Source organism: Bubalus kerabau, chromosome 2, assembly GCF_029407905.1.
Source record: "Bubalus kerabau isolate K-KA32 ecotype Philippines breed swamp buffalo chromosome 2, PCC_UOA_SB_1v2, whole genome shotgun sequence".
Lineage (NCBI taxonomy): Eukaryota > Metazoa > Chordata > Mammalia > Artiodactyla > Bovidae > Bubalus > Bubalus kerabau.
In genome coordinates this window covers 179290768-179317559 of record NC_073625.1, presented here as the reverse complement: position 1 = coordinate 179317559, position 26792 = coordinate 179290768, and the positions used below count along the sequence as shown (strand labels likewise).

The following is a 26792-nucleotide window of genomic DNA, read 5'->3' as shown; positions in this document are numbered from 1 at the left end:
ACCCATGTAGGACTTCTGAATTACAGAACTGTAAGGTAATGAATATGTATTGTCTCAAGCCACTGAATTTGTCATAATTTGTTGCAACAGCAATGAAAACTAATGCAAAGAACATGTTGTATACTATTTTTTTGTTTGACTTTTTTTCCCCCCTCCACTAAAAGATGGGAATATATATATAAAATTCTAAATATTCAATTTCTTTTACAGATCTTAAAAGTAGAGAGCTTGTTTAGGAACCTAGAATGTTTTCTGGGTTTGGCAATAAAATAATTATACTTGATTATTTTAAAACTTAAACTATACTAATTTGCGAATAGGATTACCTTTGAAATATTTTAAAACTTTTTTATAAATGAGTCTACCAAATGCCTGACTATCTTTTTTTTTGTCATTTAGGAGAGCTAGGCAAAAAATTGTACAGAAGGAACCATTAGTAAGATAGCTAGAACAAAGAAAGTTATTGTGCTTTTTGGGCACAGTGTTCTCTGAACTTTAAGCAGATACAAAAATTCATTGAATTGATACTTTGAGCGCCTCTTCTGCCCCTGTTTGGTGGGAGTGTGGTGGAGGTGGAGATGATGAGACAGTTCTTGTCCTGAAGAAGCTGATCATTTTGTTGATGGAGTGGGGCAGAACAGGAATGGCTACATCTACAGTGAGGTTCCGGGCTAGCTCTCAGGACACAGAAAGATCACATTGGGATCCAGGAAAGCTTTAGGGAACACGGGGCATGTGAAATAGGCCCTGAAAGATACCGAGGGGAAGAATGATGAGCCAGCTTTTTTTGTAGTGATCCCCCAGATGTTCGTATCTGCAGGCCTTTTTTCTAGGAGGAGCGTTCATTTTTCCAGAGAAGCAGTGACAGTCTTTTGCACGATAATTGGCTGTAGATGTGTTCCTGGCGGAGGGAGGTCAACATTGGCTCATCATTCACTGTACAGATTGGAAATCTCACCTGTTTTCAGCCTCATCTTTGCTGCCTATAGTGGTGGGGGTTGTGACAACAGCCCTCTGGTTAGGTTTCTTTAGGGAGTAAACATCCTTTCTCCTCTCCAGGTAAAGAAGAGGCCCTGTGGGGTCTAAGTGCTTTCAACCCAGACTTCCTGTCAGCCACTTCCCACCACACTTCTGTGGTTCCTGGGCTGTCCCCTCCTGAGGTTATCCCTCCACAGGTGTAGAGGCTTCCCCTTGCTCCCAGTTAGATAGTCTTGGGCTTTTTAGTCCGCTCATTTGTTCACTCTCTCATCTGCTGTTGTTTGCTCTTCTTGTTTTGTCCTCATGGGCTGAATCTGTTATTAATTCTCTACAATCTTTTTGAGGCGGTTTTAGGAAGTTGGTCATTCCTACAGAAAGCTTTTTATATCAGAAGGTAATGAAAATCTAGAGGCAAGAAGCAGCAGTGAGGCCTGTCACTCACTTTTTTCACCTCTTTTGTCAAAACAGCAAATATATCCTAGTAATAGAAATGCCTGTTTGACCTCCATAGACCCTCTGATAACCTCTGACTTTGGAGGTTAATTCTGCATGAAAACTTTTCCTTTCCTCAGAGCTACAAATCTTTTTTGTAGATAAAAACTAGGTCTTTTGCTCTTCTCATTACATGGACCCCTTTTAAGATATTTTATTCACTACTTATTCTATGGAATAATTTAGAAGTCAGACTTTTCCTCCAGTCTTTTAAACTTTTTAAAATGCTTTAAAAACTTTAAAATCTGTGAATTTTTCATTTCCCCCTCCTAGTGGGTCTTCATCTCTGCCTAATCATTACATATTTTTTTGATTTAGTTGTTTTCTTTTTAGGATTTTACAGTTTTTGGAGGTAGCCTGTCCGGAGCACATGCCCAAAAGATCTGCAAAGTAAGTATTTAATGCTGCAAAACAAACTCAGTACTTTTATCAGTTACATGGGGTGGGTCAGAGGTGTGCAGGATGTGGTGCTGACCTGAAGATTCCTTCAGTCCAGGGCAGGAGTTCTTAACATTTTTTGTAACATGGAACTCTTTGGCAGTCTTGTGATGCCTGGACCCACATTTTTACACATGTATAAAATAAAATATGTAGGATTAGAAAGGATTAAAAATATTTAAAATCACATATGTAATATATAGGCTTCCTTATTTAATGTGTTAAATAACAAGATTTAGCAGTGGATACACTCTGATTTCAAAGTAGGTATGAATGAAAACAGTATTTTGAGATTATCTGCAGGAACTTTAATGGGACATAAAAATCTGTGATGACAAAAATCACAGGTATTTCTAATACTTCTGTGGTTAATAAAGATGTAAGATTTTCCCATCCAAGTTCATAGACTCCTTGCTCTAAGGGTCCAAGTTCACAAGCCACTTTGGGTTCTTGGGACCCCCAGTATAGAACCCGTGGTCTAGGTGGAGAGTTCAGTTGCTAAAAGAACAGTGCAGGGACTACATGATGGTATTTAAAAACCTCTGCTAGAGATTAGATGCTCTGGAAGTGAGTAATTGTGTAGGTCACATTTGGAGAGTTTTGGAATTAAAGGTGCTGTGCTTAGTTGCTCAGTTGTGTCCTACTCTTTGTGACCCCATGGACTGTAGCATGCCAGGCTCCTCTGTCCATGGGGATTCTCCAGGCAGGGAAACTGGAGTGGGTTGCCATGTCCTCCTCCAGGGGATCTTCTCTACCCAGGTGTCAAACACAGGTCTCCCGCACTGTGGGCAGATTCTATACTGTCTGAGCCACTAGGGAAGCCCAGAGGGAACTATGCCCCATATGGGGATTGAACCTGCAACCTTGGCGTTACTAGCACCACGCTCTAACCAGCTGATCTAAAGGCAGACGTTACTTAAAAGCTGGGTGGGTTTCCCTGTGTAACAGAACACCTGGCTTCTCGACGTGGTGCTGTCACGTGTTATTCCCGAGACCTTGGGCCAATCACTTCACTTTGAAACCTTCCTAATTTTTCTTTTCTTACTGCCTCTGTGATGATGGTTAAATGAGATAATGGAAGTGAAAGTACTTTGTAAATTCTCTAGCACTGTTAAAAATGTTGCTCATTAGGCTGTCAACTACTGACCTGTGAGAAAAATCTGTCTTGTTGGAAGTAGAAGGCCTGAGGCTGGGTTCCACATTTACTTTCACAAAAATACTGCTTTGAGGGACTTCCCTGGTGGTCCAGTGGCTAAGACTCCACGCTCTTGATGCAGGAGGCCTAGGTTCAATCCCTAGTTTGGGAACTAGATCCCATATGCCACAACTAAGACCCAGTGCAGCCAAATAAATACATAAACACTAAAAGAAAAATATTGCTTTGCCATTCTGTCTTCTATCAGTTCTTTCAAAAGAGTAATCGGGAACAAAACTGACTATTGAAAAAATATTACAGCCTGGGCCTCTGGCTCTAGAAATTGCCATGAATAGTCTTGGCCTCTGCTAATGGGAAGTTCTTTGGCTCTGGGCTCCTTGGGGGTCTTTAATTAGCCCTTTAAATATCTGATTCTCTGTCTTCCATGAAGGTACCCATTCACCATGGGGAATAAAGCCAGTGTTACCAACTCCTGTTTTGAAAAGTACACTTAAAACATTTTCTAGAAAACCACTGTGGTGCTTTGTAAATATGGTTTTTCATAGCAAGATCAGTTGTCTCACAAAAAATTTCTCTGCTGTCTCAGATCATGGACCAAGCCCTCACAGTAGGGGCTCCAGTGATTGGACTGAATGACTCTGGAGGTGCACGGATTCAAGAGGGAGTGGAATCTTTGGCTGGCTATGCAGACATCTTTCTGGTGAGAAACTGTTCAAAGAGAATCAAAGAGTACAGGACTGAGTTCTCTAAGCTGTGTGCTGGTTAGAGCTCCCTCATCTCACCTCCTTGTGTCCTGTGGCTCCTTCCTGTGTCACTGGGGGTGGCATGAGGGCGGATGAAAAGCAAGAGAGATGGGAGTTCCCTAGAGGCCCAGTGGTTAGGACTCTGCCATTGCCTGGGTTTAATCCCTGGTTGGGGGAACTGAGATCTTTCAAGCAGAGTGTTGTGACAAGGGGAAAAAAAAGCAAGAGACGTACAATGGGGAGGATTTTCTTCCTTTTTTACTCATAGAGGCCTCGTACTTACTGGGCAAAAACAAAGATCATTCAGAAGCGAAAGTCAGTTAAATATTTTTTTTTTTCAAAAGCAAGGAGGAAGGAATCTAAAAGGTTAAAATGAACTGACTTGCTGGAATTGGGAATTTTCTTATTATAATTTTTTTTAACTTTTTATTTTATATTGGAGTATAGTTGATTAACAATGCTACGTTAGCTTCAGATGTACAGTGTAGTGATTCAGTTATATGTATACATGTATCTATAGGATTGGAAATTTTAAAAAAGCAGTGTTTTTTTTTTTTTTTTGGTTAAGACATTACAAGATCATTACACAGTACAAAGTTCAAGCTGTGGGGCAAAGAAGAAAGAAATCTCCCTTCCCCCAGACCTCACCATTCAGGAACATTTGGTGAACATCATTTCAGATGTCTTTCTGCTTTCTTACAGACTGAAATTAAAGAGAAGGAAATAAAAAGAAACACAAAAATAAATTAAATGTGTTATTTGAAGTGGGAAGTGTATTGTGAGAGTATAGTAAGGGAGGCTGGGGTGAGGGAGAGATCCTGCCAAATGGAAACTTAAGAGAAGGGACAGGTCAGCATTTCCAGGGAAGGGAGGAGAGATAGGAGGGAGACAGGCAGACATTGTTTCTAATCAGGCCAGCTGTTCTTGTCCTCTGGCCTGCAAGCTTATGAGGGCTTTTATTCCTGGCCACTGCCCTCTGTGATCAGACAGAAAAATGTGTGTTTACTTTGTGTGTGATACTCGGCTAGTTGTGGGAGCACTTGGGTGCGTTGAGAAGCCACTTTGTAGATCTTAAACCTACTTTTAAATCTTTAAACTTGAGCTCTAGGGATAGCCCACTAGGGAGTAAAGGAACTCCTATATATTGTTTACCCTCATTCACCAGTTTACATTTTGCCTGTTTGCTCTAATCATTTTCTCTATGTGCATATTTGCATGTTATATTTTTCTGAAACATTTGAGAATAGATTGGAGATTGTGCACCCTTTATCTCCTAAATCCTTCATTGTTTTCTAAGAACAAGGACATTCTTGTATAAACAGAGTACCATAGTTAGGAAACTTCATACTGACTCATTGATGTTATTCATATTCCATCAAATGATTCTAATAAAGACCTTTAGATTACTCCCCACTCCCTGGGCATCCCCCCCTGCCCCCAATCCAATCTAGGATTAGGTACTGCCTTTAGTGGCTCAGAGGGTAAAGCATCTATCTGCAATGCAGGAGACCTGGGTTCGATCCCTGGGTTGGGAAGATCCCCCCTGGAGAAGGAAATGGCAATCCATTCCAGTACTATTGCCTGGAAAATCCCATGGATGGAGGAGCCTGGTAGGCTACAGTCCATGGGGTCGCTAAGAGTCGGACACAACTGAGAGACTTCACTTTCACTTTTAGTTGTCATATCTCTTTAATCTCCTTTAATCTGGAACATTTCCTCAAATTTTGTTTATCTTCCATGACTTCGGATATTTTTAAATACAGCTTTATTGAGATATAATTTACAAGTCATAAAAGCCATCCGTTGCATACAATTCAACAATTGCTGCTGCTGCTAAGTCGCTTCGGTCTTGTCTGACTCTGTGACCCCATAGACGGCAGCCCACCAGGCTCCCCCGTCCCTGGGATTCTCCAGGCAAGAACACTGGAGTGGGTTGCCATTTCCTTCTCCAATGCATGAAAGTGAAAAGTGAAAGGGAAGTCGCTCAGTCGTGTCCGACTCTTAGTGACCCCATGGACTGCAGCCTACCAGTCTCCTCCATCCATGGGATTTTCCAGGCAAGAGTACTGGAGTGGGGTGCCATTGCCTTCTCCATCAACAATTTCTAAAATATACTTAAACCATTACCACAATCTATAGTTTAGACTCTTTCCTTCCAAAAAGATCCTTGTTCATCTGACTCTCTTCACTTAACATAATGGTTTTGAAGTTCATTCATATTGTACTGTTTATCAGTGGTTTGTGTTTATTGCTGAATAATATTATATAGATATACCACATTTTGTTTATCTAATTGATGGACATTTGGATTTCTACTTTGACTATTATAAATAATGCTGCAATGTACATTTGTATATAACTCATTGTGTGGACATGTATTTTCATAACCCTTAAGTATATTCCTAAGAGTAGAATTGTTGTGTCAAATTATTGAACCCAAATTTGTGTGCCAGATGCACAGTGAAGCCAAACAAAACTAAAATGTTGGAGTTTGGAGTGAAGAAAGGTTTATTGTAGGGCCAAGGAAAGACCTGTACTCCTCGGTGGGTTTCAGGGAAGAGTTTTTGGGAAGGTGAGGGAGGGGAGTAGCAGTGTGTCTGACCTTCCTCTATCTGGCTGATGGTGAGATAACATGGTGGTGTTCCAGGAATCTCACTCATCAGCATTCTGGGTCCAGCCAGGCTGGGGTCCAGTGCATATGCTTAGCCTCAAGTTACCATCCCCCACCCTGGTGGTAGAGGGCCTTAGTTTCTGTAGAACTCAGAGATGTGTGTCAAATTGTTAGGCACCTCCCCTGAGGAGGAACAGGCCCAGGCCCCATTCACTCCCTTAACTAGTTACTGTTTGAATCTGCCCTTTGGAACTCAGGGAAGGTCTAGGAGGCTGAACCATTTTTCCTACAAACAAGAACTGCGGGACACAGTAAGATTTTTGTACTTGGGAAGGTCTTACAAGATCCTGCTCGATTTCATTGTGATAAGTTTATGTGTAACTGTACAAGAAACTGCCAGTTTTTTCCAAAGTGGCTGTAATTGAGGGTTTCAGGCTCCAGCCATCCTTGTTGACGCTTAGCGTTGTCATCTCTTTTCATTATAGCCATTGCAGTGATAAGTAGTGGTATCTAAGGTTTTAGTCTGTATTTTTCTGCTAACGAATCCTGTTGAGTATTTTTTAATGTACATAGTAGTCATTTGTATATTTTATTTGCTGAAGTGTTTATTCAGATCTTTTGCTCATTTTATAATTGGATCTTGAGTTGTGAGAGTTCTTTATATATTCGGGATACAAATCCTCTATCAGATAAGATTTACAAATTTATTTTTCTAGTCTGTAGCTTTTTGTTTCTTAATGGTGGCTTTTGAAGTACAAAATTTTAAATTTTAAAGTCCAGTTTATCAGTTTTTTCTATTGTGAATCATGCTTTACTTGTCATATGTAAGAACCCTGTGCAATATGTCATGAAGTCATGAAGATTTTGTCCAGTGTTTTTTTTTTTTAAATGGAGTTTTATAGATTTTGGCTCTCATATTAGGTCTGTGATCCCTTTTGAGTTAATTTTTGAGTATGGTGTGAGGTCAGGGTCCAAATTCATCCTTGTCTCACCCCCATTTACTGACATGATCATTCTTTCTCTCTTGAATTGTCCTGGCACTTTGGTGGAAAGAAAATCAATTGACATAAATGTAAGGGTTTCTTTCTGGACTCAGTTCTTTTCCACTGATCTATATGCTTATCTTCACATCAGAAGTACAGTCTCTCCTGGTATTCGTATATGGTGTTTGTTGATTCATTTGATGTTTTTCCACATGTCCCTCAGTCTCTATTCTTATTTTTTTTTCCTTTTTCGCTGTTCCTCAGAGTGAATAGATTCAGTTGTCTTGTCTTCAAGTTCTCTCAGGTTCTCCTGCTTGCTAAAATCCGTTAAACCCCTTTAGTCATCTTTTTGTTTTAGTTATTGTACTTTTTAACTCCAGAATTTATGCTTGGTTTCTCTCTATAATTTCTGATTCTTTAGTCTTTCTCATTTTGTTCACACATTGTTTTCCTGATTCCCTATAGCTCACTGAACGTATTTAAGACAGTTAATATAACATCTTTGACTTATAATTCCATTGTCTGGGCTTCCCAGCAGTAGTTTTTGTCAGGTTCTTTTTTTCCTGTAAATAGACTATACTAGGCTGTTTCTTTGTTTGGTAATTTTTTTTACGTACTAGACATTGAATTACGTTTGGTGATGTTGGAAATCTAATGCTCCCCCTTTTTAGATTGCTGATTTTTGCTTATTGGGGGCTGAAAAGTGAAAGTGTTAGTTGCTCAGTCGTGTCTGACTCTTTGTGAACCCATGGACTGTAGCCCATCAGGCTCCTCTGTCTATGGGATTTTCTAGGCAAGAACACTAGAGTGAGTTGCTGTTCACTTCTCCAGGGGATCTTCCTGACCCAGGGATTGAACCCTGGTCTCTTACATTGCAGGCAGATTTTTTACTGTCTGAGTCACCAGGGGCTTCCATTTGTGACTTTTCCAACTTATTTTTGCAAATTGTTTTCCATTCTTGTGGCCACTGAAGTTTTAATTCTGTTGCAGGAAGGGGAACCCCTTCCAGGGCCTGAAAGTGGGCTCTTGTCAAACACTGAGGAACACACATGCTAACAAAGCAAGAGGTTTTATTGGGAAAGGGGTGCCTGGGTGGAGAGCAGTAGGGTAAGGGAACCCAGGAGAACTTCTCTGCCACGTGGTTTGCAGTCTCAGGTTTTATGGTGATGGGATTAGTTTCCAAGTTGTCTTTGGCCAATTGTTCTGTTTCCTGATGGCACACTCAGCCAAGAGGGATGCCAGTGAGAAGGATTCTGGGAGGTGGTAGACACCTGGCACCTCCTTTTGACTTTTCCTGAACTCTTGTGGTTGATGGTGGCTTATTAGCTTCATGTTCTTTACCAGGACCTCCTTCATAAAATAACTCATGCAAATGGTTACTATGGGGCCTGGCCAGGGTGGGCAGTTTCAGTCAGTGTGCTTCCCCTAACAGTTCCATTGTGTCTACAGTCATCTGGTGACCTGACAAAGATTTCTTTAAATATCTGGCTCCTAGGAGATGAGAAGTCCCTTTAAATCCCATCTCAGCTGGGAAGTGGCTTTAGCCAGTCGGGTAAAACAGTGGCTAGCCTCTGTGCTGGCCTCCCAGTGATCAAAACCTTTGATCAGTAACCAAACCCACAAACCTGATTTTTGGAGGACAAAACCCTTGTTACCCACCCTGACTCCAGCTAGCCACCCTAGGAACCCAGGCCGCCACAGGGTGTAGGCTGTGGGAGGGTAGCTACTGAGACCTGGGACTCTTTGCTGCAGTGCTACAATGCTTGTACCTGGACCCACCTCCAGCAACAAAATACAGAGAAACTATATGGGAATAAAAATAACTTCATGCATGGGCAGTCAGGACAAATCCTGGACAAAAGATACAAAGAAACCAGAAAACGCAACTGCTACTTCTAAGGAGCCTGGAGCGAAAGCAGGGTGCTGTGCATGCCGTCTGCACAGAACACTACCGAGGGGGTGGGCAAACCACCTAAGCCACCCCCTGGTCTGACACCTGGACATACTCCTGCTGCTGCTGCTAAGTTGCTTCAGTCGTGTCCGACTCTGTGCAACCCCATAGACGACAGCCCACCAGGCTCCCCCGTCCCTGGGATTCTCCAGGCAAGAACACTGGAGTGGGTTGCCATTTCCTTCTCCAAAGCATGAAAGTGAAGAGTGAAAGTGAAGTCGCTCAGTCGTGTCCGGCTCCCAGCGACCCCATGGACTGCAGCCTACTAGGTTCCTCTGTCCATGGGATTTTCCAGGCAAGAGTACTGGAGTGGGGAGCCATTGCCTTACCCTCACCCAATATAATGAACAAGCTCACCACCTGCCTGCCTACCAATTTGGGAAACCAGCAACCAAAGGAAACTTGTTTGTTCTTGCTCCTCCCTGCTGAGCATGGGTTTCCCCTTCCCTCTGCCCACCCCAAGCCTCCCCTGAATTTCTTATCTGGTCTCTAGTTAATTTCTGCTAATTAAGGAAGCCAAGAACTCTGTTGCAAGACTACTATGCTAAATGCGAAAATTGACCGAAATTTACCTACCACTTTAGGAAGTCTTTCCTGGAAGCTACAAGTGTTCCCTTAGATTCCAGAGTTTCAAAAGAGTTGCTTCAGACAGTTCCTGCCAACTCCATAGTTATTTTGGTGGTGGGATGGATTCCTTTTCTATAATCTTCTTTGATGTCACTCAAATATTATGTCAAACATATATTTTTAAATGTACCTTTTCAATTCCTCTGAACTTTTGGTACTGTATGAGTTTTTTAAGTGGTTACTCTTGTTGAAACTCAGCCTCCCTTCACAGGTGCCAAATAGAAACATGGAGACAGAGTTTTGGGTGAAGTAGAAAAGACTAGCTTTTATTGCTTTGCTGTGCAAAGGACAGAGGAAGCTGGTAGGCTGCAGTCCATGGGGTCACTAAGAGTCAGACACGACTGAGTGACTTCACTTTCGCTTTTCACTTTCATGCACTGGAGAAGGAAATGGCAACCCACTCCAGTGTTCTTGCCTGGAGAATCCCAGGGACAGGGGAACCTGGTGGGCTGCCATCTATGGGGTCACAAAGAGTCGGACACGACTGAAGTGACTTAGCAGCAGCAGGCAAAGGGGGCCAGAGTGGGCTAATGCCCTGAAGACTGTGTGACCCACCCATGGAAGGGGTAGTGAAGAGTTTTATAGTGTTCAAGGAGCAGGGCATGATCAGCTCGTGGACAGTTCTTGGATTGGTTGGCATCAAGGTGAAGTTTCTAGCATCATCAACTGTGGGGAAATTAACGAGATGGCTCCAGTCAGGCTCTCTCGCTCCATGTTCTCACACCCTCTCACCCTATGTTCTGTAAACAATGTCTTTGCAGGGTTATGTAACAGCTGAGATCAATTATAGCAATACTCATGCACTCCACGAGATACTCGCTTGGCCACTGGCTACTTTTGTTCTATAAGTATATATAAGCTTCACCTGAAAAGCCCTGGCTGCTGGGGTGGCATCATGGTTATGTTATGTGAGATAATGTGATGACTCGGTTATGGCTGTTATGTGGCTGCTGCTCCAGTTGCTGTGTCAGCTAGGAGAGAGGCTGTGTTATGGCTGCCGTGCCAGCCAAGAGAGAATAAACGTGTCTGCAGTTCCTATGGCTCCTTGTGTCTTCTTCCAGCCTCTTAGCTTGCCTACCCTGGGTTCAATGAACAGTGGGAACAGCAAAACAATTGGCATCACAAATGGGATCAGCAATACAGTCAACCTTCTGGTTTCAGCCAGCCCAGGGTCTATGCTCCTGTGGTTAGCATTTTTCATCTGGAGGGGGTGTGCTTCCTGTAAAAACAACTTAGAAATGTGTGTTAGGGGTTTATGTCTTTCAGGAAACTGGCAGTTTGGTGATTCTGTTATGTGGCAGAATTATAGTCTAAATTGTTACCAGTGCCTTAGCCCAACAGCTACTCTTTGTTTCTGCATCTTCACCTTTCCCACTCATTAACTCTTGAGTCAGCATTTTACTTCAAAAAAGACAAGGACAAGGGGCTTGTACATGGTTTCAGCTCTAAGGGTAATAATATGTAAATTTATCTATTTCAAATTGATCCTGACTTAATTCTGGTAAAATATGAGCTTTGTTCCACAGAGCTCCATTTTTATTCTCCTTTCTTTGTGCTGTTATTGTTATAAGTCTGACATCAACGTGTTACCATTTTTGCTTTATGCGCCCTTGTTGTTTTAAAAGTATTGAGAGAGAGAACTGTGTTTATGCAGTATTGTATATTTAACCATACATTTACCAGTTTTAGTGTTCTTACTTCTTGTGGATTTGAATTACCGTCTGGTGGTGTTTTCTTTCACCCTGAAGGACGTCCTGAGCTTGTGTGGGCAATGATAGAGCCTTGGTTAAGAATGCCTTAGACTCCCACTGTTCTTATCACACAGTCAGCAGTTTTTCATTGGTAAACATGCCTCTGTTAGTGTTTGGTCCAGTTTCAGAGCCCTGAAATGTTTTTGACAATTTAGTGATATTTTATAGTTGGTTTTTGGGGAGAGATTTTCTGAACTCTTCACTCTGTCATAGCTGGAAGCCTGTTCACCCAGCTTGATATTTTCTGCAGAATATGGACAGCTTTTTTCATCTATTTTTAATAGTTGTGGTAAAATATGCATAATAGAAAACTTACTAAATTTAAACATTCTTAAATGTACAGTTCAGTGGTCTTGAATACATTCATGATTTTATGCACCTATCACCATTGTTCATCTCCATAACTTTTTGTCTTGCAAAACTGAAACTCTGAACCCATTAAACAATTACTCTCTGTTATCCCCTTCCCCAACCCCTGGTAATCACCATTTTACTCTGTTTCTATTATTTGAAGAAATAGCTTATTTAAGGAAAATTGCACATTGGTTTTTTTGTGACTGGCTGAATAATATTCCACTGTATACACATACATTTTGTTTATCCATTCATCTGTTGATGGGCATTTGGGTTGATCCCACATTTTAGCTATTGTGAGTAATACTGCTATGAATGTGGGTGTAAAATTATCTCCTTGAGACGCTGTTTTGCATTCTATATGGTATATCCCCAGAAGTAGATGTTGTGGGTTGGAAAAGAATTTCCTGACATGAGGCAGACTGAGAGGAGGATTGAGTTTATTAGAGTGGGAGATGCTGTTATAACAGCGGCTGGCTCAAGCGAGAGCCCACGCATTTCGTGGGCTAGTAGCCAATATTTGTAGCCTCACAACAAAGAAAATTCCTGCTGGAAGGGTGGCATTAGGTGATTGGTGAGGATGCTATAAGGTGGTGAACAAGGTGGATATTTTTATCTAATATGCTGTCAGAGAACAAGCCAGTTTAGATCAGAGGGGCTCTTGGCAACAGTTGTTATGGGGCTCAGTCAGTTCCGGAGATGACCTTGGTTTGGGGCTCCACATCTGTGGCCTTGGTACAAGGCCTTGCACCTGTGACCTTGGTATAGGGCTCCACAGTAAACATTCTGGATTGTGTGATAATTCTATGTAAAGATTTTTTAGAACCCACCATGCTATTTTTCCCAGCAGCTGTACCATTTTACATTCCCACCAGCAGTGCACAAGGGGCCCAGTTTCTCCTCATCCTTACCGACACTGCTTATTTTCTATTTTTTTAAATAGTAGCCATCCTAATACGTGTGATGTGGCGTCTCATTCTAGGTTTGATTTGCCCTCATGCAAGTGATTCTGAGCTGGAGGGAGGGGCTTGCAACAATGAGGTGAGGGGCAACAACCATGCTGCCTAACTTCCTAACTGCACCTCTGGTTAGAATCAGCAGCTGACCATCAGAGCATGGATTTCCAGTATTTGGAGGACAGAGTCCTTTTTGCCTTTGTCTGGGTAAACTGTTCCAGGAAAACATGCATAGCTGCTGCATGTGCCTCATGGCTCGGGTTAGGGGCTGGGTAGGGGTAGCTGCTGCTGTGCTAAGAGCTGAAATTTGAACCGTAGTAATGTTTTGCATACTCTCCCTCCAAGAAATAAACAATGAATTAAAATCAACTAAACCTGTAGATTTAGTTACTCCTTGAAAGGAAAGTTATGACCAACCTAGACAGCATATTAAAAAGCAAAGACATTACTTTGCCAACAAAGGTCCATCTAGTCAAGGCTATGGTTTTTCTAGTGGTCATGTATGGATGTCAAAGTTGGACTGTGAAGAAAGCTGAGGACTGAAGAATTGATGCTTTGAACTGTGGTGTTGGAGAAGACTCTTGAGAGTCCCTTGGACTGCAAGGAGATCCAACCAGTCCATTCTAAAGGAGATCAGTCTTGGGTGTTCATTGGAAGGAATGATGCTAAAGCTGAAACTCCAGTACTTTGGCCACCTCATGCGAAGAGTTGATATTGGAAAAGACTCTGATGCTGGGAGGGATTGGGGGCAGGAGGAAAAGGGGATGACAGAAGATAAGATGGCTGGATGGCATCACCGACTCGATGGACATGAGTTTGGGTGAACTCCAGGATTTGGTGATGGACAGGGAGGCCTGGCGTGCTGCAGTTCATGGGGTCGCAAAGAGTCGGACACGACTGAGCGACTGAACTGAACTGAGTCTTCCTCTGGAAGTTAAAAACCTTCAGTAGGCTCTGGAGTTCCAAAAAGTTACATGAGGCAGATTCTGCCAGTGCAGTTTTTGTCTAGGTGGGGTGTCAGATTCCTGGTGCTTCCCACTCTACTATGTTCCCAGAATCCTCTCTATAGATCCTTTTTGTGCCATCCTGAGCTATGTCCTGAGTTACAGAAATTGGGCTCAGACCCAGGGCAGGGCTAAAAATGGACGTACTTTTCTTAAGCTGGCATGGCTCAGGGAAGGACAGAAGCCGGTCATTGGGCTCATATGTTGTCTGGGTCCTCCAGCCCCCTGGGAAATCTTGTTTTTCCCAAGAGATGGCCTGAGGGTTGGCTCTTCACAGCACCATTGTCCCTGTGGAGCCCTTCTGGCTCCTGCTGCCTCCTTATTGCCCATCTGCTTTGTCTAGGGGTGGGCAGACACTGAAGACTCAGGGTAAAATAGCACTTAACCTCTTAGCCTTACCCTGTAACTATTGGGTATCCTCTGTGTGGAGTGGGAAGGGGCTCCAAGAAGAGGTCAAGGGTCCAGGATAAGTGTTGGCCCTGTGTATTATGCCTAAGGTTTCTATTCATTCTTTCAGCCAGTTTTGTACAGACAGAGGCTCTGGCCTGAGGTGTGTTTAGAGGTGGGGTGAGAGTGGTGGGGTTCCTTCTGAGTTCATGTCCTGGTGGAGCTTTTGGGAAATGAATGCCCCATCAAGGAGAGAAGAGCTTATTTGGTCCAGAAAGGAATGTGTCAGCCCTCCCACCAGTTATGGGGAGAAGATCCCATATACAATATTGGAAGAATACTGTACAGATTAGCTCTCTTGGATAGAATTTCTGTGAATAAAAGCCAAATGTACTTTCACTGTTGCCTCTGTCTTTCTGCAGATAATGCCTTGAACACCTCTGTAACCAGATACCTTTGCCTTTCTCTTTTGGCAGAGGAATGTCACGGCATCCGGAGTCATCCCTCAGATTTCTCTGATCATGGGCCCATGTGCTGGTGGGGCTGTCTACTCCCCAGCCTTAACAGACTTCACGTTCATGGTGAAGGTAAGAAAGAAATGCCTGGTTCTCCTCCCCTTTGAGAGTTATGCAGCACCTCACCTGCAATAGCAATCATTCCTGACCCAGATCTGAGTTGTTATCTGTACAGTTGTATTGACTTTCAACGTAGTGATGATAAAATCTTGGTAGGGAGAAAGTTCTGGCATGAAAATGCAGCTTGTGTGCATTCAGTGGCAGAATGTGCTTGGGTACTTCATTGGTGGGTGATTTTACTTGCTGATAAGAATTGCAGATGGTTTTAGGTAATCAAAGGATTCTATCCTCTGTCCAAACAGGTGATTATTTACTGGATTCTATTAGAAAGTTTCTCATGGAAAACTTTTCTGTAATCTGTTTCACTGGGAAGTTGTTTCTTATGTTCTGCCTTTATTTCTTCAGGTCTTTGCCATTTTATTATATTTTGTCTATGATGATAATGTTAAATCTGATTTCTAGCTTCATTGTGCAAGGTACATATCTTTATTACATGATTTAGATGACTTGATATTTTAAAATGATTTTGGGGGACTTCCCTGGCAGTTTAGTGGTTAAGACTTTGCCTTCAAATGCAGGGAGTTTGGGTTTGATCCCTGGGTCAGGAATATCCCCTAGAGAAGGGAATGACAAGCCACTCCAGTATTCTTGCCTGGAGAATTCCATGGACAGAGGAGCCTGGTGGGCTACAGTCCATGGGGTCACAAAGAGTCAGACACGACTGAGCGACTAACATACTTTTCTGGGAGCTAAGATCCCATAGTCCTCATGGCCAAAAAACCAAAACATAAACAACAGAAGCAATATTGTAAAAATTCAGGAAAGACTTTAAAAATGGTCCACATTTTAAAAAAAGTCATATAAATGGAATCATACAATATGTAGCCTTTGGAAAAAAAAGATTTTTAAAAGAAGCCTATTTGAAATCATACGTATGTAATTACCCTTACCCTGATACTTAAAAAAGTCTTTTCTTTTAAAATATTTTTAAACATAATGAGCAATAAATGTCAACACAAATTAGTGTGCAAAATGAAAGAGAATCATCCAAGATGAAAACAGTGTAAACACAGGGAGCATACATAGGAAACGCTTTTCTCTTTGGCATTAGGAATTAAGATTTAGCAGAGTCCTTACCCCTTGATTCAACTATTTTTTCTTAGAGATGGATTAAAAACAACCTAAAAGTTTGATGTTCCATTTAGGTTGGGCTTTAAAAATTAAGATGACCACATCCCTTGCTTCCTGAACAAAGCGGGATTTCTTGAACTGCCCACTAAATCTGTGTATGCCATACCTACCTGGTGCTACCCTAGTTGTCTTCCTACCTGGTAGGAATGGAGGTGTGGGATCAGTTCCTTTGGCTAAAGCCTTCTTTCCTCCTGTCCCTACTTACATGCTGGGATTTTAAAACATTTTTTTCCCCTGTTTTATTGAGATATAATTGACATATATAACATTGTTCTAGTTTAAAGTGTACATGTTGATTTGATACTTACATATTGCAAAATGATTACCCCCATAGTCCTCGCATAAGTGCCATTCCTATTTTGTGATGATAACACTTAAGATCTACTCTCTCAGCAATTTTCCGGTATATGATATGATATTTACTGATAACTAATCACCATGTTGTACAGTAAATCCCCAGAACTTATTCATCTTATAATTGGAAGGTTGTATCTTTCAATTAACATGCCCCCCCCAACTTGGTAACCACCATTCTTTTTCTACTAGTTCAGCTGTTTTAGAGTCCACATATAAATGAGATCATACAGTATTTCTCTTTCTCTGACTTTTACTTAGTATATGCTAAGCAAAGTGCCCTAAGGGTCTATTCATGTCACAAATGGTAGGATTTCCTTTTTTATCATGGCTTAATATTTCTCTGGGTGTGGTTGTGTGTGTCTCATTTTCTTCATTGATATGCATATCCAATGGATAATGCTGTGTATGTGTGTGTGTATGTGTGTCACATTTTTTTTTATCCATTCATCCATTGGTGGGCACTTAGGTTGTTTCCGTATTTTGGTTATTGTGAATAATGCTGTATTGAACATGAAAATGCAGTTATCTCTTTGAGGTCCTGATTTGATTTCCTTTGGATATATACCCAGAAGTGAGATTGCTGGATCATTTTATCGTTCTGTTTTTAGCTTTTTGAGGAATCTTTCCATATTTTTTTCTACAACGGCTCTATCAATTTACATTCCTACCAATGTGCACAAGTGTTCCATTTTTTTCCCACATCCTCACTAACACTTGTCATTTCTTGACTTTTTGGTAATTGCCATTCTAACAGGTGTGAAGCTAAAACCTCATCGTGGTTTTGGTTTGCATTTCCCTGATGATGAGTGATATTGAGCATCTTTTCATGTACCCATTTTTATATTCTCTTTGGAAAAATACATGTTCAGATCCTTTGCCCATTTTTTAATCAAAAAAACTTTGCTGTTGCTTGAGTTCTCTATATATTTTGAATATTAACTCCTTATTAGATATATGATTTGCAAATAGTTTCTCCCATTCAGTAGGTTGCCGTTCCATTTTGTTGATTGTTTCTTTTGCTCTGTAGAAGCTTTTTAGTTTGATATAGTCCCACTTACTAAATTGTTTTTAAAAATTCATTTGTTTATGGCTGTGCTGGGTCTTTATTGCTGTTCTAGGTGTGAGGGCTTCTGTAATTGGAACGTGTGGGCTCTGGAATGCTGGCTCAGTAGATGTGGAGCATGGCCTTAGTTGCTTGGTGGCATGTGTGATCTTCCCAGTCCGAGGATCAAAGCTGTGTCTCCTGCATTGGCAGGCGGTTTCTTTATCACTGAGCCACTATGGAAGCCTCACACCTATTTTGCTTCTGTTGCATACCCTTTTGGTGTCATACATAAAATTGTTGCCAAGACCAGTGTTAGGGAGTATTTCCCCTGTGGTTTTTTTCTAGGAGTTTTACAGCTTCAGGTTTTTAAGTTGTTAATTCATTTTAAGTTAATTTTTGTGAGAGGTGCAAGATATGGGTCCAAGTCCAGTTTCACTTTCTGCATGTGGTTATCCAGTTTTCCCATTGTAAATCTACTGAAGAGACCATCTTTTCCTCACTGAGTATTCTTGACTCACTTATCAAGTATTCATTGACTGTGTATGTGAGTGCTTGTTTCTGGGCTCTTGATTCTGTTCCATTAATCCATTTATGTTCCATAAAAAGAGTTTCTCTTTTTATGCCATGATGACAGATTTCTGTTGAAATGCCATTGCAGTTTTGATAGGAGTTGCATGGAATTTATACATGGCTTTGGGTAGTATGAACATTTTGACAATATTTTTATCCATAAACATGGGTTTTTTTCCTCCCATTTATTTGTGTCTTCTTTGGTGTTTTTCATCAAAGTCCTGTAGTTTTCAATTCCTTGGTTAAATTAATCCCTAGCTATTGTAATGTTCGATGCTATTGTGAATAGGCTGGTTTTATTTCTTTCTCAGATATTTTGTATATAGTATGTAGAAATATAGCTGATTTCTATGTTGACTTTGTATGCTTTGTCTTTTAATCCTGTGTTTTCATCCTAAGTAATTCCATTCTTCACTGGTAGAACTTTAATACCTATGTATTGGTACCACCTCCTCTTTCTCGTTCTCCACAACTAATCATTAAGCCTTAACCAGTCTGCATCTTAAATGTTTAATGAGAGTACAGTAAAAATGCTAGCAGATTCTCTTTTAAAGGACTAGACAAGGTAACTATAAAGTTCGTATTAGGGGGAAAACCACAGTGTAAAAATAGACATACCATGAAGGAAGTGCAGTGAAGGGCTAGTGCTGCCAGGAGAGAAAATACATTATAAAGCTGAAATAACTAAAACTGTTTGGTCAGTTTGTAAATAAATAGCTGCTGCTGCTAAGTCACTTCAGTCGTGTCTGACCTGTGTGACCCCATGGACGGCAGCCCACCAGGCTCCCCCATCCCTGGGATTCTTAAGGCAAGCACTCTGGAGTGGGTTGCCATTTCCTTCTCGAATGCATGAAAGTGAAAAGTGAAAGTGAAATTGCTTAGTCATGTCCAACTCTTAGCAACCCCATGGACTGCAGCCCACCAGGCTCCTCTGTCCATGGGATTTTCCAGGCAGGAGTACTGGAGTGGGTTGCCATTGCCCACTTACTTGCCATTGCCATTTACTTCTCTGTAGTAAATAAGTGGACCAGGGAGCAGAACAGAATTGAGAAATAAATCTAAATATACTTGTGTGTGTTAGTCGCTCAGTCATGTGTGATTCTTTTTGACCCCATGGACTGTAGCTTGCCAGGCTCCTCTGTCCATGGAGTTCTCCAGGCAAGAATACTGGAGTGGGTTGTCATTCCCTTCTCCAGGGGATCTTCCCAATCCAGGGATCGAACTTCAGCCTCCTGCATTACAAGCAGGTTCTTTACCATCTGAGCCACAGGGAAGCCCAAATATACTTAGACATTTAATTTAGGATGAAAAGGATATTATTCTATTCAGGGTCATTGGTAATATCAGTTTCTCTTATCAAAGACATCAACGATTTCTGTATCACTAAATCCAGTGGACATTTCTCAGTCCTCATGTTTCTTGATCTTCCAAGCGGCACTTGACCCATCTTGCCACTTCTTCTTCTTTGAAGCATCAGGGCACTAGACTCTCCTGGTTTTTTTCTAGCAATTCTCTCATTCCCTTGGTGATCTTATCCTACCTCAAGACTTTAAATATCTATGTGCTGACAGCTCTCAGACCTATTTCTTCAGGATGGCACGGTCTGCTGAACTCCAGGACTAGACATTCAGTTTCCTATCAACGTTTCCATCTGGACTTTAATGGGTTTCTCAAAATGGATAGGTTTAGATCTTTCATGAACCTTTCCCAAAGTGCTCTTCTTCTGTAGCCTTCCTCGTCTCAATAAATGGCAAGACCAGCCTTGCATTGGCTCAGGTCAAAAACATTGACATAATTTTGACTCATATTTTTCTGTCAAATTCCAAGTTCAATCACTCAGAAATCATGTTTGCTCTACCTTAGGATATAATCTAAAGCATAATCAAATTGGCATGTACGTCTTATCACTTACACTGGCATTATTTTGAGTCAAACACCCCATTTAGGGTTATTTCAGAATCCTTCTAACTGACTTTCCTGCTTCTGTCTCAGCCTCCTCTCCCAGTTAATTTAAAAAATATTAAATACTCTGTTTATTTACTTGTTTATTTATTTTTATTTTTGGCTGCACTGGGTCTTGCTGTGCAGAGAATCTCTAATTGGGGCAAGCAGGAACTACTCTCTAGTTGAGGCGTGCAGACTTCTTATTGCAGCAGCTTGTATTGAGGACAGGGTTTAGAACACAGGCTCAGTAGTTGTGGCACATGGGCTTAGCTGCCCCTTGGCACATGGGATCTTTCTGGAGCGGGGATGGAATCCATGTCCCCAGAATTGACAGGCAGATTCTTAACCACTGAACCACTGGGGAAGTCTCCCAAATTTTGAACACTTTAAATTTTCTAATGTAGTACATACTCAGGGAAGTACATAAAGTATGTAAAGCAATTATTATTAAGTACAGATTCATGTAAATAACACCCAGATTGAGAAATGGCCCTCCAGGGACTTCCCTGGTGGTCCAGTGGTTAAGGCTCTGTTCTGCCACTGCAAGGGGGTGTGGTTTTGATCTCTGGTCAGGGAACCATGATCCCATATTCCGTTCAGCTCAGCCAAAAAATTTAAAAAAAGAAAGAAATGGCCCTCCAGGAGCCCTGCTCTCATCACCCTCCTAATCATTATTGTCTCCTTCTATCCTGCCTAGAAGTATTTATTTCAACTTTTATGGTAATTTAAAAATTTGTTTTGCTTTTTGCTTTAAAATTTTATTCATGTCTCACTAAACAGTGGGGTAATGCTGCCTATTTTACCTTTAAAGTAAATATAATATACATTCTCTTGTGTGTGACTGTGACTTGTGCTTTTAAGGTTTATCCATGTACTTTGTAAAAGTATTTCATTTTAATAGTGGTATAGCCATTACAAATCATGCTGACGTAAGCATTCTTAAACATGTATCTTGCTGTATACATGTTTCAGTTTCTCAAGGTCATAGGATATACATATCTTCAGCTTTTTTAGGTAACACTTGTTACCAAGAAGTTGCAGCAATTTACACTTCTAGTAGTGTGTGAGAATTTCACTTGTTCTATGTCCTTGCCGACCGCATCGATGGCATCACTGATTTGATGAACATGAATTTGAGCAAGCTCCGGGAGTTGGTGATGGACAGGGAAGCCTGGCGTGCTGCAGTCCACGGGGTCACAAAGAGTCAGACATGACTGAGTGACTGAACTGAACTAATGTCCTTGCCAGCACTTTTATTGATGTAATTTAACTAATGCCAGTTTACATGTGGTGTGGTCTCTTCTTGTCTTAATTTGCATTTACGTGACTGATGAGGTTGAACCCTTTTCATATGTTTCTTCTATTTATTTATTTTTTGTCTATGCTGTGTGACTTGTGGGATCTTAGTTCCCTGACCAAGAATTGAACCCTGGCCCTTGGCAGTAAAAGCAAGGAGTCTAACCGCTGGACTGCCAGGGAATTCATTTTTATGTTTCTTTTGTGGCATGCCTGTTCATCAGTTTTGCCCATTTTTAAAAATTGAGGTTTTCATTTTTTCTTACTGGTTTTTAGCAGTTCTCTATATGGTCTGGATATAAGTATCAATTATGTATGTTACACCTGTTTTCTTCAACTCTGTGATGGGAAGTTTTCTGTCTCAATGCTATCCTTTGGGCAGAATTGAAAAAGAAATCTTTTTATCTTGAAATTTCAAATGTACAGAATTCTTAACTGAGAATGGGTTATATATATCATGTCCCTTTACCTTATTAATGTTTCAGTGTATAATTCTTAAGAACTTATATAACCAGTTGTTAAATTCTAGAGGTTTAACAATGATATAATACTTTTGAAAAGTTGTTGACTTATTTTTGACTGTGCTGGGTCTTGCCGCACACACTCCTCTCGAGTTGCAGTGAGCAGAGGCTACTTTCTTGTCGTGGTGCTCGGGCTTCTCTTGCAGTGGCTCCTCTCATTGTGAAGCTTGGGCTGCAGGCATGCGGGCTTCAGTAGTTACGGCACATGGCTCAGTAGTTGCGGCTCCCAGGGGCTAGAACACAGACTCAATAGTTACGGTGCGTGGGGTTATTTGCTTCAAGGCACGTGGGATCTTCCCTGACCCAGCATCCAGCTAGTGTCTCCTGCACTGGCAGATGGATTCTTCACCACTGAGCCATCAGGGAAGTCCAGATATAATACTTAAAAAAAAGTCATAGAATATACTTAAGAAATGGTTAATGTGGTAAAAATTTGTTACGTTTCTGTGGCCTTAGGTACATTTATATACTTGTGCAACCATTACCACCAGAAATTTTTCATATCTACCACAGTTGAAACTCTGTACTCATTAAATGTTAGTTCCTCATTCCCCACTCCCAGTCTCTTTCTATCTCAGCATTTTTGGACTCATATAATATTTGTCTTTTTGTGACTGGCGTATTTCGGTTAGTATGTTTTCACGGCTCATGCGTATGGTAGCATGTGTCAACCTTCCTTTTATAAGAGTGACTATATTTCTTTGTATCTACTACTATATTTTGTTTATTCATCTGCCAGTGAGCATGTGAGTTGTTTCCACCTTCAGGTTCTTGTGAATAATTCTGTAATAAACATTGGTGTATATATATCTGTTTGAATCCCTGTTTTCAAGTCTTTTGAACGTATAGTTAGGAGTGGAGTTCCTGGGTTCAGTTTGGCTCAGTCACTCAGTTGTGTCCAACTCTTTGCGACCCTGTGGACTATAGCTTACCAGGCCTCCCTGTCCATTACCAATTCACAGAGTTTACTCACACTCATGTCGATTGAGTCAGTGATGCCATCCAACCATCTCATCCTCTGACGTCCCCTTCTCCTCCCACCTTCAATCTTTCACAGCATCAGGGCCTTTTCAAATGAGTCAGTTCTTTGCATCAGATGGCCAAAGTATTGGAGTTTCAGCTTCAGCATCAGTCCTTCCAATGAATATTCAGGACTGATTTCCTTTAGAATGGACTGGTTGGATCTCCTTGCAGTCCAAGGGACTCTCAAGAGTCTTCTCCAACACCACAGTTCAAAAGCATCAGTTCTTCAGCACTCAGCTTTCTTTATAGTCCAACTCTCACATTCATACATGGCTACTGGAAAAACCATAGCTTTGACTAGATGGACCTCTGTTGGCAAAGTAATGTCTCTGCTTTTTAATATGCTGTCTAGGTTGGTCATAACTTTTCTTCCAAGGAGCGAGTGTCTTTTAAATTCATGGCTGCAGTCACCATCTGCAGTGATTTTGGAGCCCCCCAAAATAAAGTCTGCCACTGTTTCCCCATCTATTTGCAATGAAGTGATGGGACCAGATGCCAGGATCTTAGTTTTCTGAATGTTTTAAGCCAACTTTTTCACTCTCCTCTTTCACTTTCATCAAGAGGCTCTTTAGTTCTTCTTCACTTTCTGCCATAAGGGTGGTGTCATCTTCATATCTGAGGTTATTGATATTTCTCCCAGCAATCTTGATTCCAGCTTGTGTTTCATCCAGCCCAGCATTTCTCATGATGTACTCTGCATATAAGTTAAATAAGCAGGGTGACAATATGCAGTTTTGATGTACTCCTTTCCCTACTTGGTACCAGTCTGTTGTTCCATGTCCAATTCTAACTGTTGCTTCCTGACCTGCATGCAGATTTCTCAAGAGGCAGATCAAGTGGTCTGGTATTCCCATCTCTTGAAGAATTTTCCACAATTTATTGTGATTCACATAGTCAAAGGCTTTGGCATAGTCAATAAAACAGAAATAGATGTTTTTCTGGAACTCTCTTGCTTTTTCCATGATCCAACAGATGTAAACAATTTGATCTCTGGTTCCTCTGCCTTTTCTAAATCCAGCTTGAACATCTGGAAGTTCACGGTTCATGTACTGTTGAAGCCTGGCTTAAATAATTTTGAGTATTACTCTAGTAGCGTGTGAGATGAGTGCAATTGTGTGGTAGTTTGAGCATTCTTTGGCATTGCCTTTCTTTGAGATTGCAGTGAAAACTGATCTTTTCTAGTCCTGTGGCCACTGCTGAGTTTTCCAAATTTGCTGGCATATTGAATGCAGCACTTTCACAGCATCATCTTTTAGGATTAGAAATAGCTCAACTAGAATTCTATCACCTCCACTAGCTTTGTTCATACTGATGCTTCCTAAGGCCCACTTGACTTTGCATTCCAGGATGTCTGGGTCTAGGTGAGTGATCATACCATCGTAATTATCTGGGTCATGAAGATCCTTTTTGTGTAGTTCCTCTGTGTATTCTTGCCACTTCTTCTTAATATCTTCTGCTTCTGTTAGCTCCATACCATTTCTGTCCTTTATTGAGCCCATCTTTGCATGAAATGTTCCCTTGGTATCTCTAATTTTCTTGAAGAGATCTCTAGTCTTCCCCATTCTGTTGTTTTCCTCTATTTCTTTGCACTAATCACTGAAGAAGGCTTTCTTATCTTTTCTTGCTATTCTTTGGAACTCTGCATGCAAATGGGTATATCTTTCCTTTTCTCCTTTGCCTTTACCTTCTTTTCTCAGCTATTTGTAAGGCTTCCTCAGACAACCATTTTACTTTTTTGCATTTCTTTTTCTTGGGGATGGTCTTGATTCCTGTCTACTGTACAATGTCATGAACCTCTGTCCATAGTTCTTCAGACACTCTGTCTATCAGATCTAATCCCTTGATTCTATTTCTCACTTCCACTGTATAATCATAAGCGATTTGATTTAGGTCATACCTGAATGGTCTAGTGGTTTTCCTTACTTTGTTCAATCTAAGTCTGAATTTGGCAATAAGAAATTCATCATCTGAGCCACAGTCAGCTCCCCGGTCTTGTTTTTGCTGACTATATAGAGCTTCTCCATCTTTGTCTGCAAAGAATATAATCAGTCTGATTTTGGTATTGATCATCTGGTGATGTCCACATGTAGAGTCTTCTATTGTGTTGTTGGAAGAGGGTGTTTGCTATGACCAATGTGTTCTCTTGGTAGAACTCTATTAGCCTTTGCCCTGCTTCATTCTGTACTCTAAGGCCAAATTTTCCTGTTACTCCAGGTGTTTCTTGACTTTCTACTTTTGCATTCCATTCCCCTATAATGAAAAGGACATCTTTTTTGGGTGTTAGTTCTAGAAGGTCTTGTAGGTCTTCATGGAAGTGTTTAACTTCAGCTCCTTCAGCATTACTGGTTGGGGCATAGACTTGGATTATCATGATGTTGAATGGTTTGGTTTGCCTTGGAAACAAACAGAGATCATACTGTCGTTTTTGAGATTGTATCCAAGTACTGCATTTTGGACTCTTTTGTTGACTATGATGGCTACTCCATTTCTTCTAAGGTATTCTTGCCCACAGTAATAGATGTAATGGTCATCTGAGTTAAATTCACCCATTCCAGTCCATCTTAGTTAGCTGATTGCTAAAATGCGACGTTCACTCTTGCCATCTCCTCTTTGACCACTCCAGTTTGCCTTGATTCATGGATGTAACATTCCAGGTTCCTATGCAGTATTGCTTTTCACAGCATTGGACTTTGCTTCTATCACCAGTCACGTCCACAACTGGATGTTGTTTTTGTTTTGGCTCCGTCTCTTCATTCTTTCTGGAGTTATTTCTCCACTGATCTCCAGTAGCATACTGGGCACCTACCGACCTGGGGAGTTCATCTTTCAGTGTCCTGTCTTTTTGCCTTTTCAACAAAATGGTTATTCTGTTTAATATTTTGAGGGAACATCACACTGTTTTTGCACAGTGGCGGTACCATTTTACATTTTCACCAACAGTGCACAAAAGTTCCATCTTCTCCACCTCCTTGCCAGCACTTGTTTTCTGTTTTGATGATAGCTATCTTAGTTTGTGTGAAGTAATATCTCATTGTGGTTTTCATTTATATTTCCTAATATAATTCGTGATGTTGAGCCTCTTTTCATATTATTTGTCATTGGTAGGGGCTTCCCTGGTAGCTCATTTGGTGAAGAACATGCCTGCAGAGCAGGAAACATGGGTTTGACCCCTGGGTTGGAAAGATCCCCTGGAGAAGGAAATGGGAAGCCACTCCAGTATCCTTGCCTGGAAAATCTCATGGCAGAGGGGCCTTGTGGGCTGCAGTTTATGGGATCGCAAAGAGTCGGGAATGACTGAGCAACTGATATTTTCACTTTCACATATCTTTTTTGGAGATGTCTATGTCTTCTTGATTGGATTGTTTTTGTTGTTGATGAGTTGTAGAAGTTCTTTACATATTCTCATATTACCGCTTAACAGATACATCTTTGAAAATATTTCCTCCCATTCTGTGGGCTCCTTTTATATTCTGTTAGTGTTTTTTGCACAAAAGATTTTAATTTTGATGAAGTCTATGTACTTTTGTTATCTCTGCTTTTGTTGTCATACCTGAGAAATCTTGCCAAATCCAGTGTCACAAGACTTGCCCTTTTTCTTTTCTAAGTTGTATAGTTTTAGCTCTTATGTTTGGTCCTTTTGAGTTAATTTTTGTATATGGTATTACATAAGGTCCAATTTCATGTTTTTGCATGAAGGAAAGTTATGACCAACCCAGATAACATATTAATTTTTTTTTCAATTTGTATCTAATCAGGTTTTTTTTAAATATAAATTTATTTATTTTAATTGGAGGCTAATTACTTTACAATATTGTATTGGTTTTGCCATACATCAACAT

General features: G+C 40.9%; 1 protein-coding gene across 2 annotated transcripts in view; it reads left to right on the top strand.

Annotated features, from left to right (window-relative positions):
• Nucleotides 1-26792, top strand: part of PCCB (propionyl-CoA carboxylase subunit beta) — a 92608-nt gene that overhangs the window by 4482 nt on the left and 61334 nt on the right. For both annotated transcript variants that reach the window (XM_055569607.1, XM_055569608.1), the window contains exons 4-6: nt 1804-1860; nt 3651-3764; nt 14908-15018. In XM_055569607.1, the coding sequence (XP_055425582.1) occupies nt 1804-1860; nt 3651-3764; nt 14908-15018 (282 nt within the window). The remainder of the gene's footprint in view (nt 1-1803; nt 1861-3650; nt 3765-14907; nt 15019-26792) is intronic.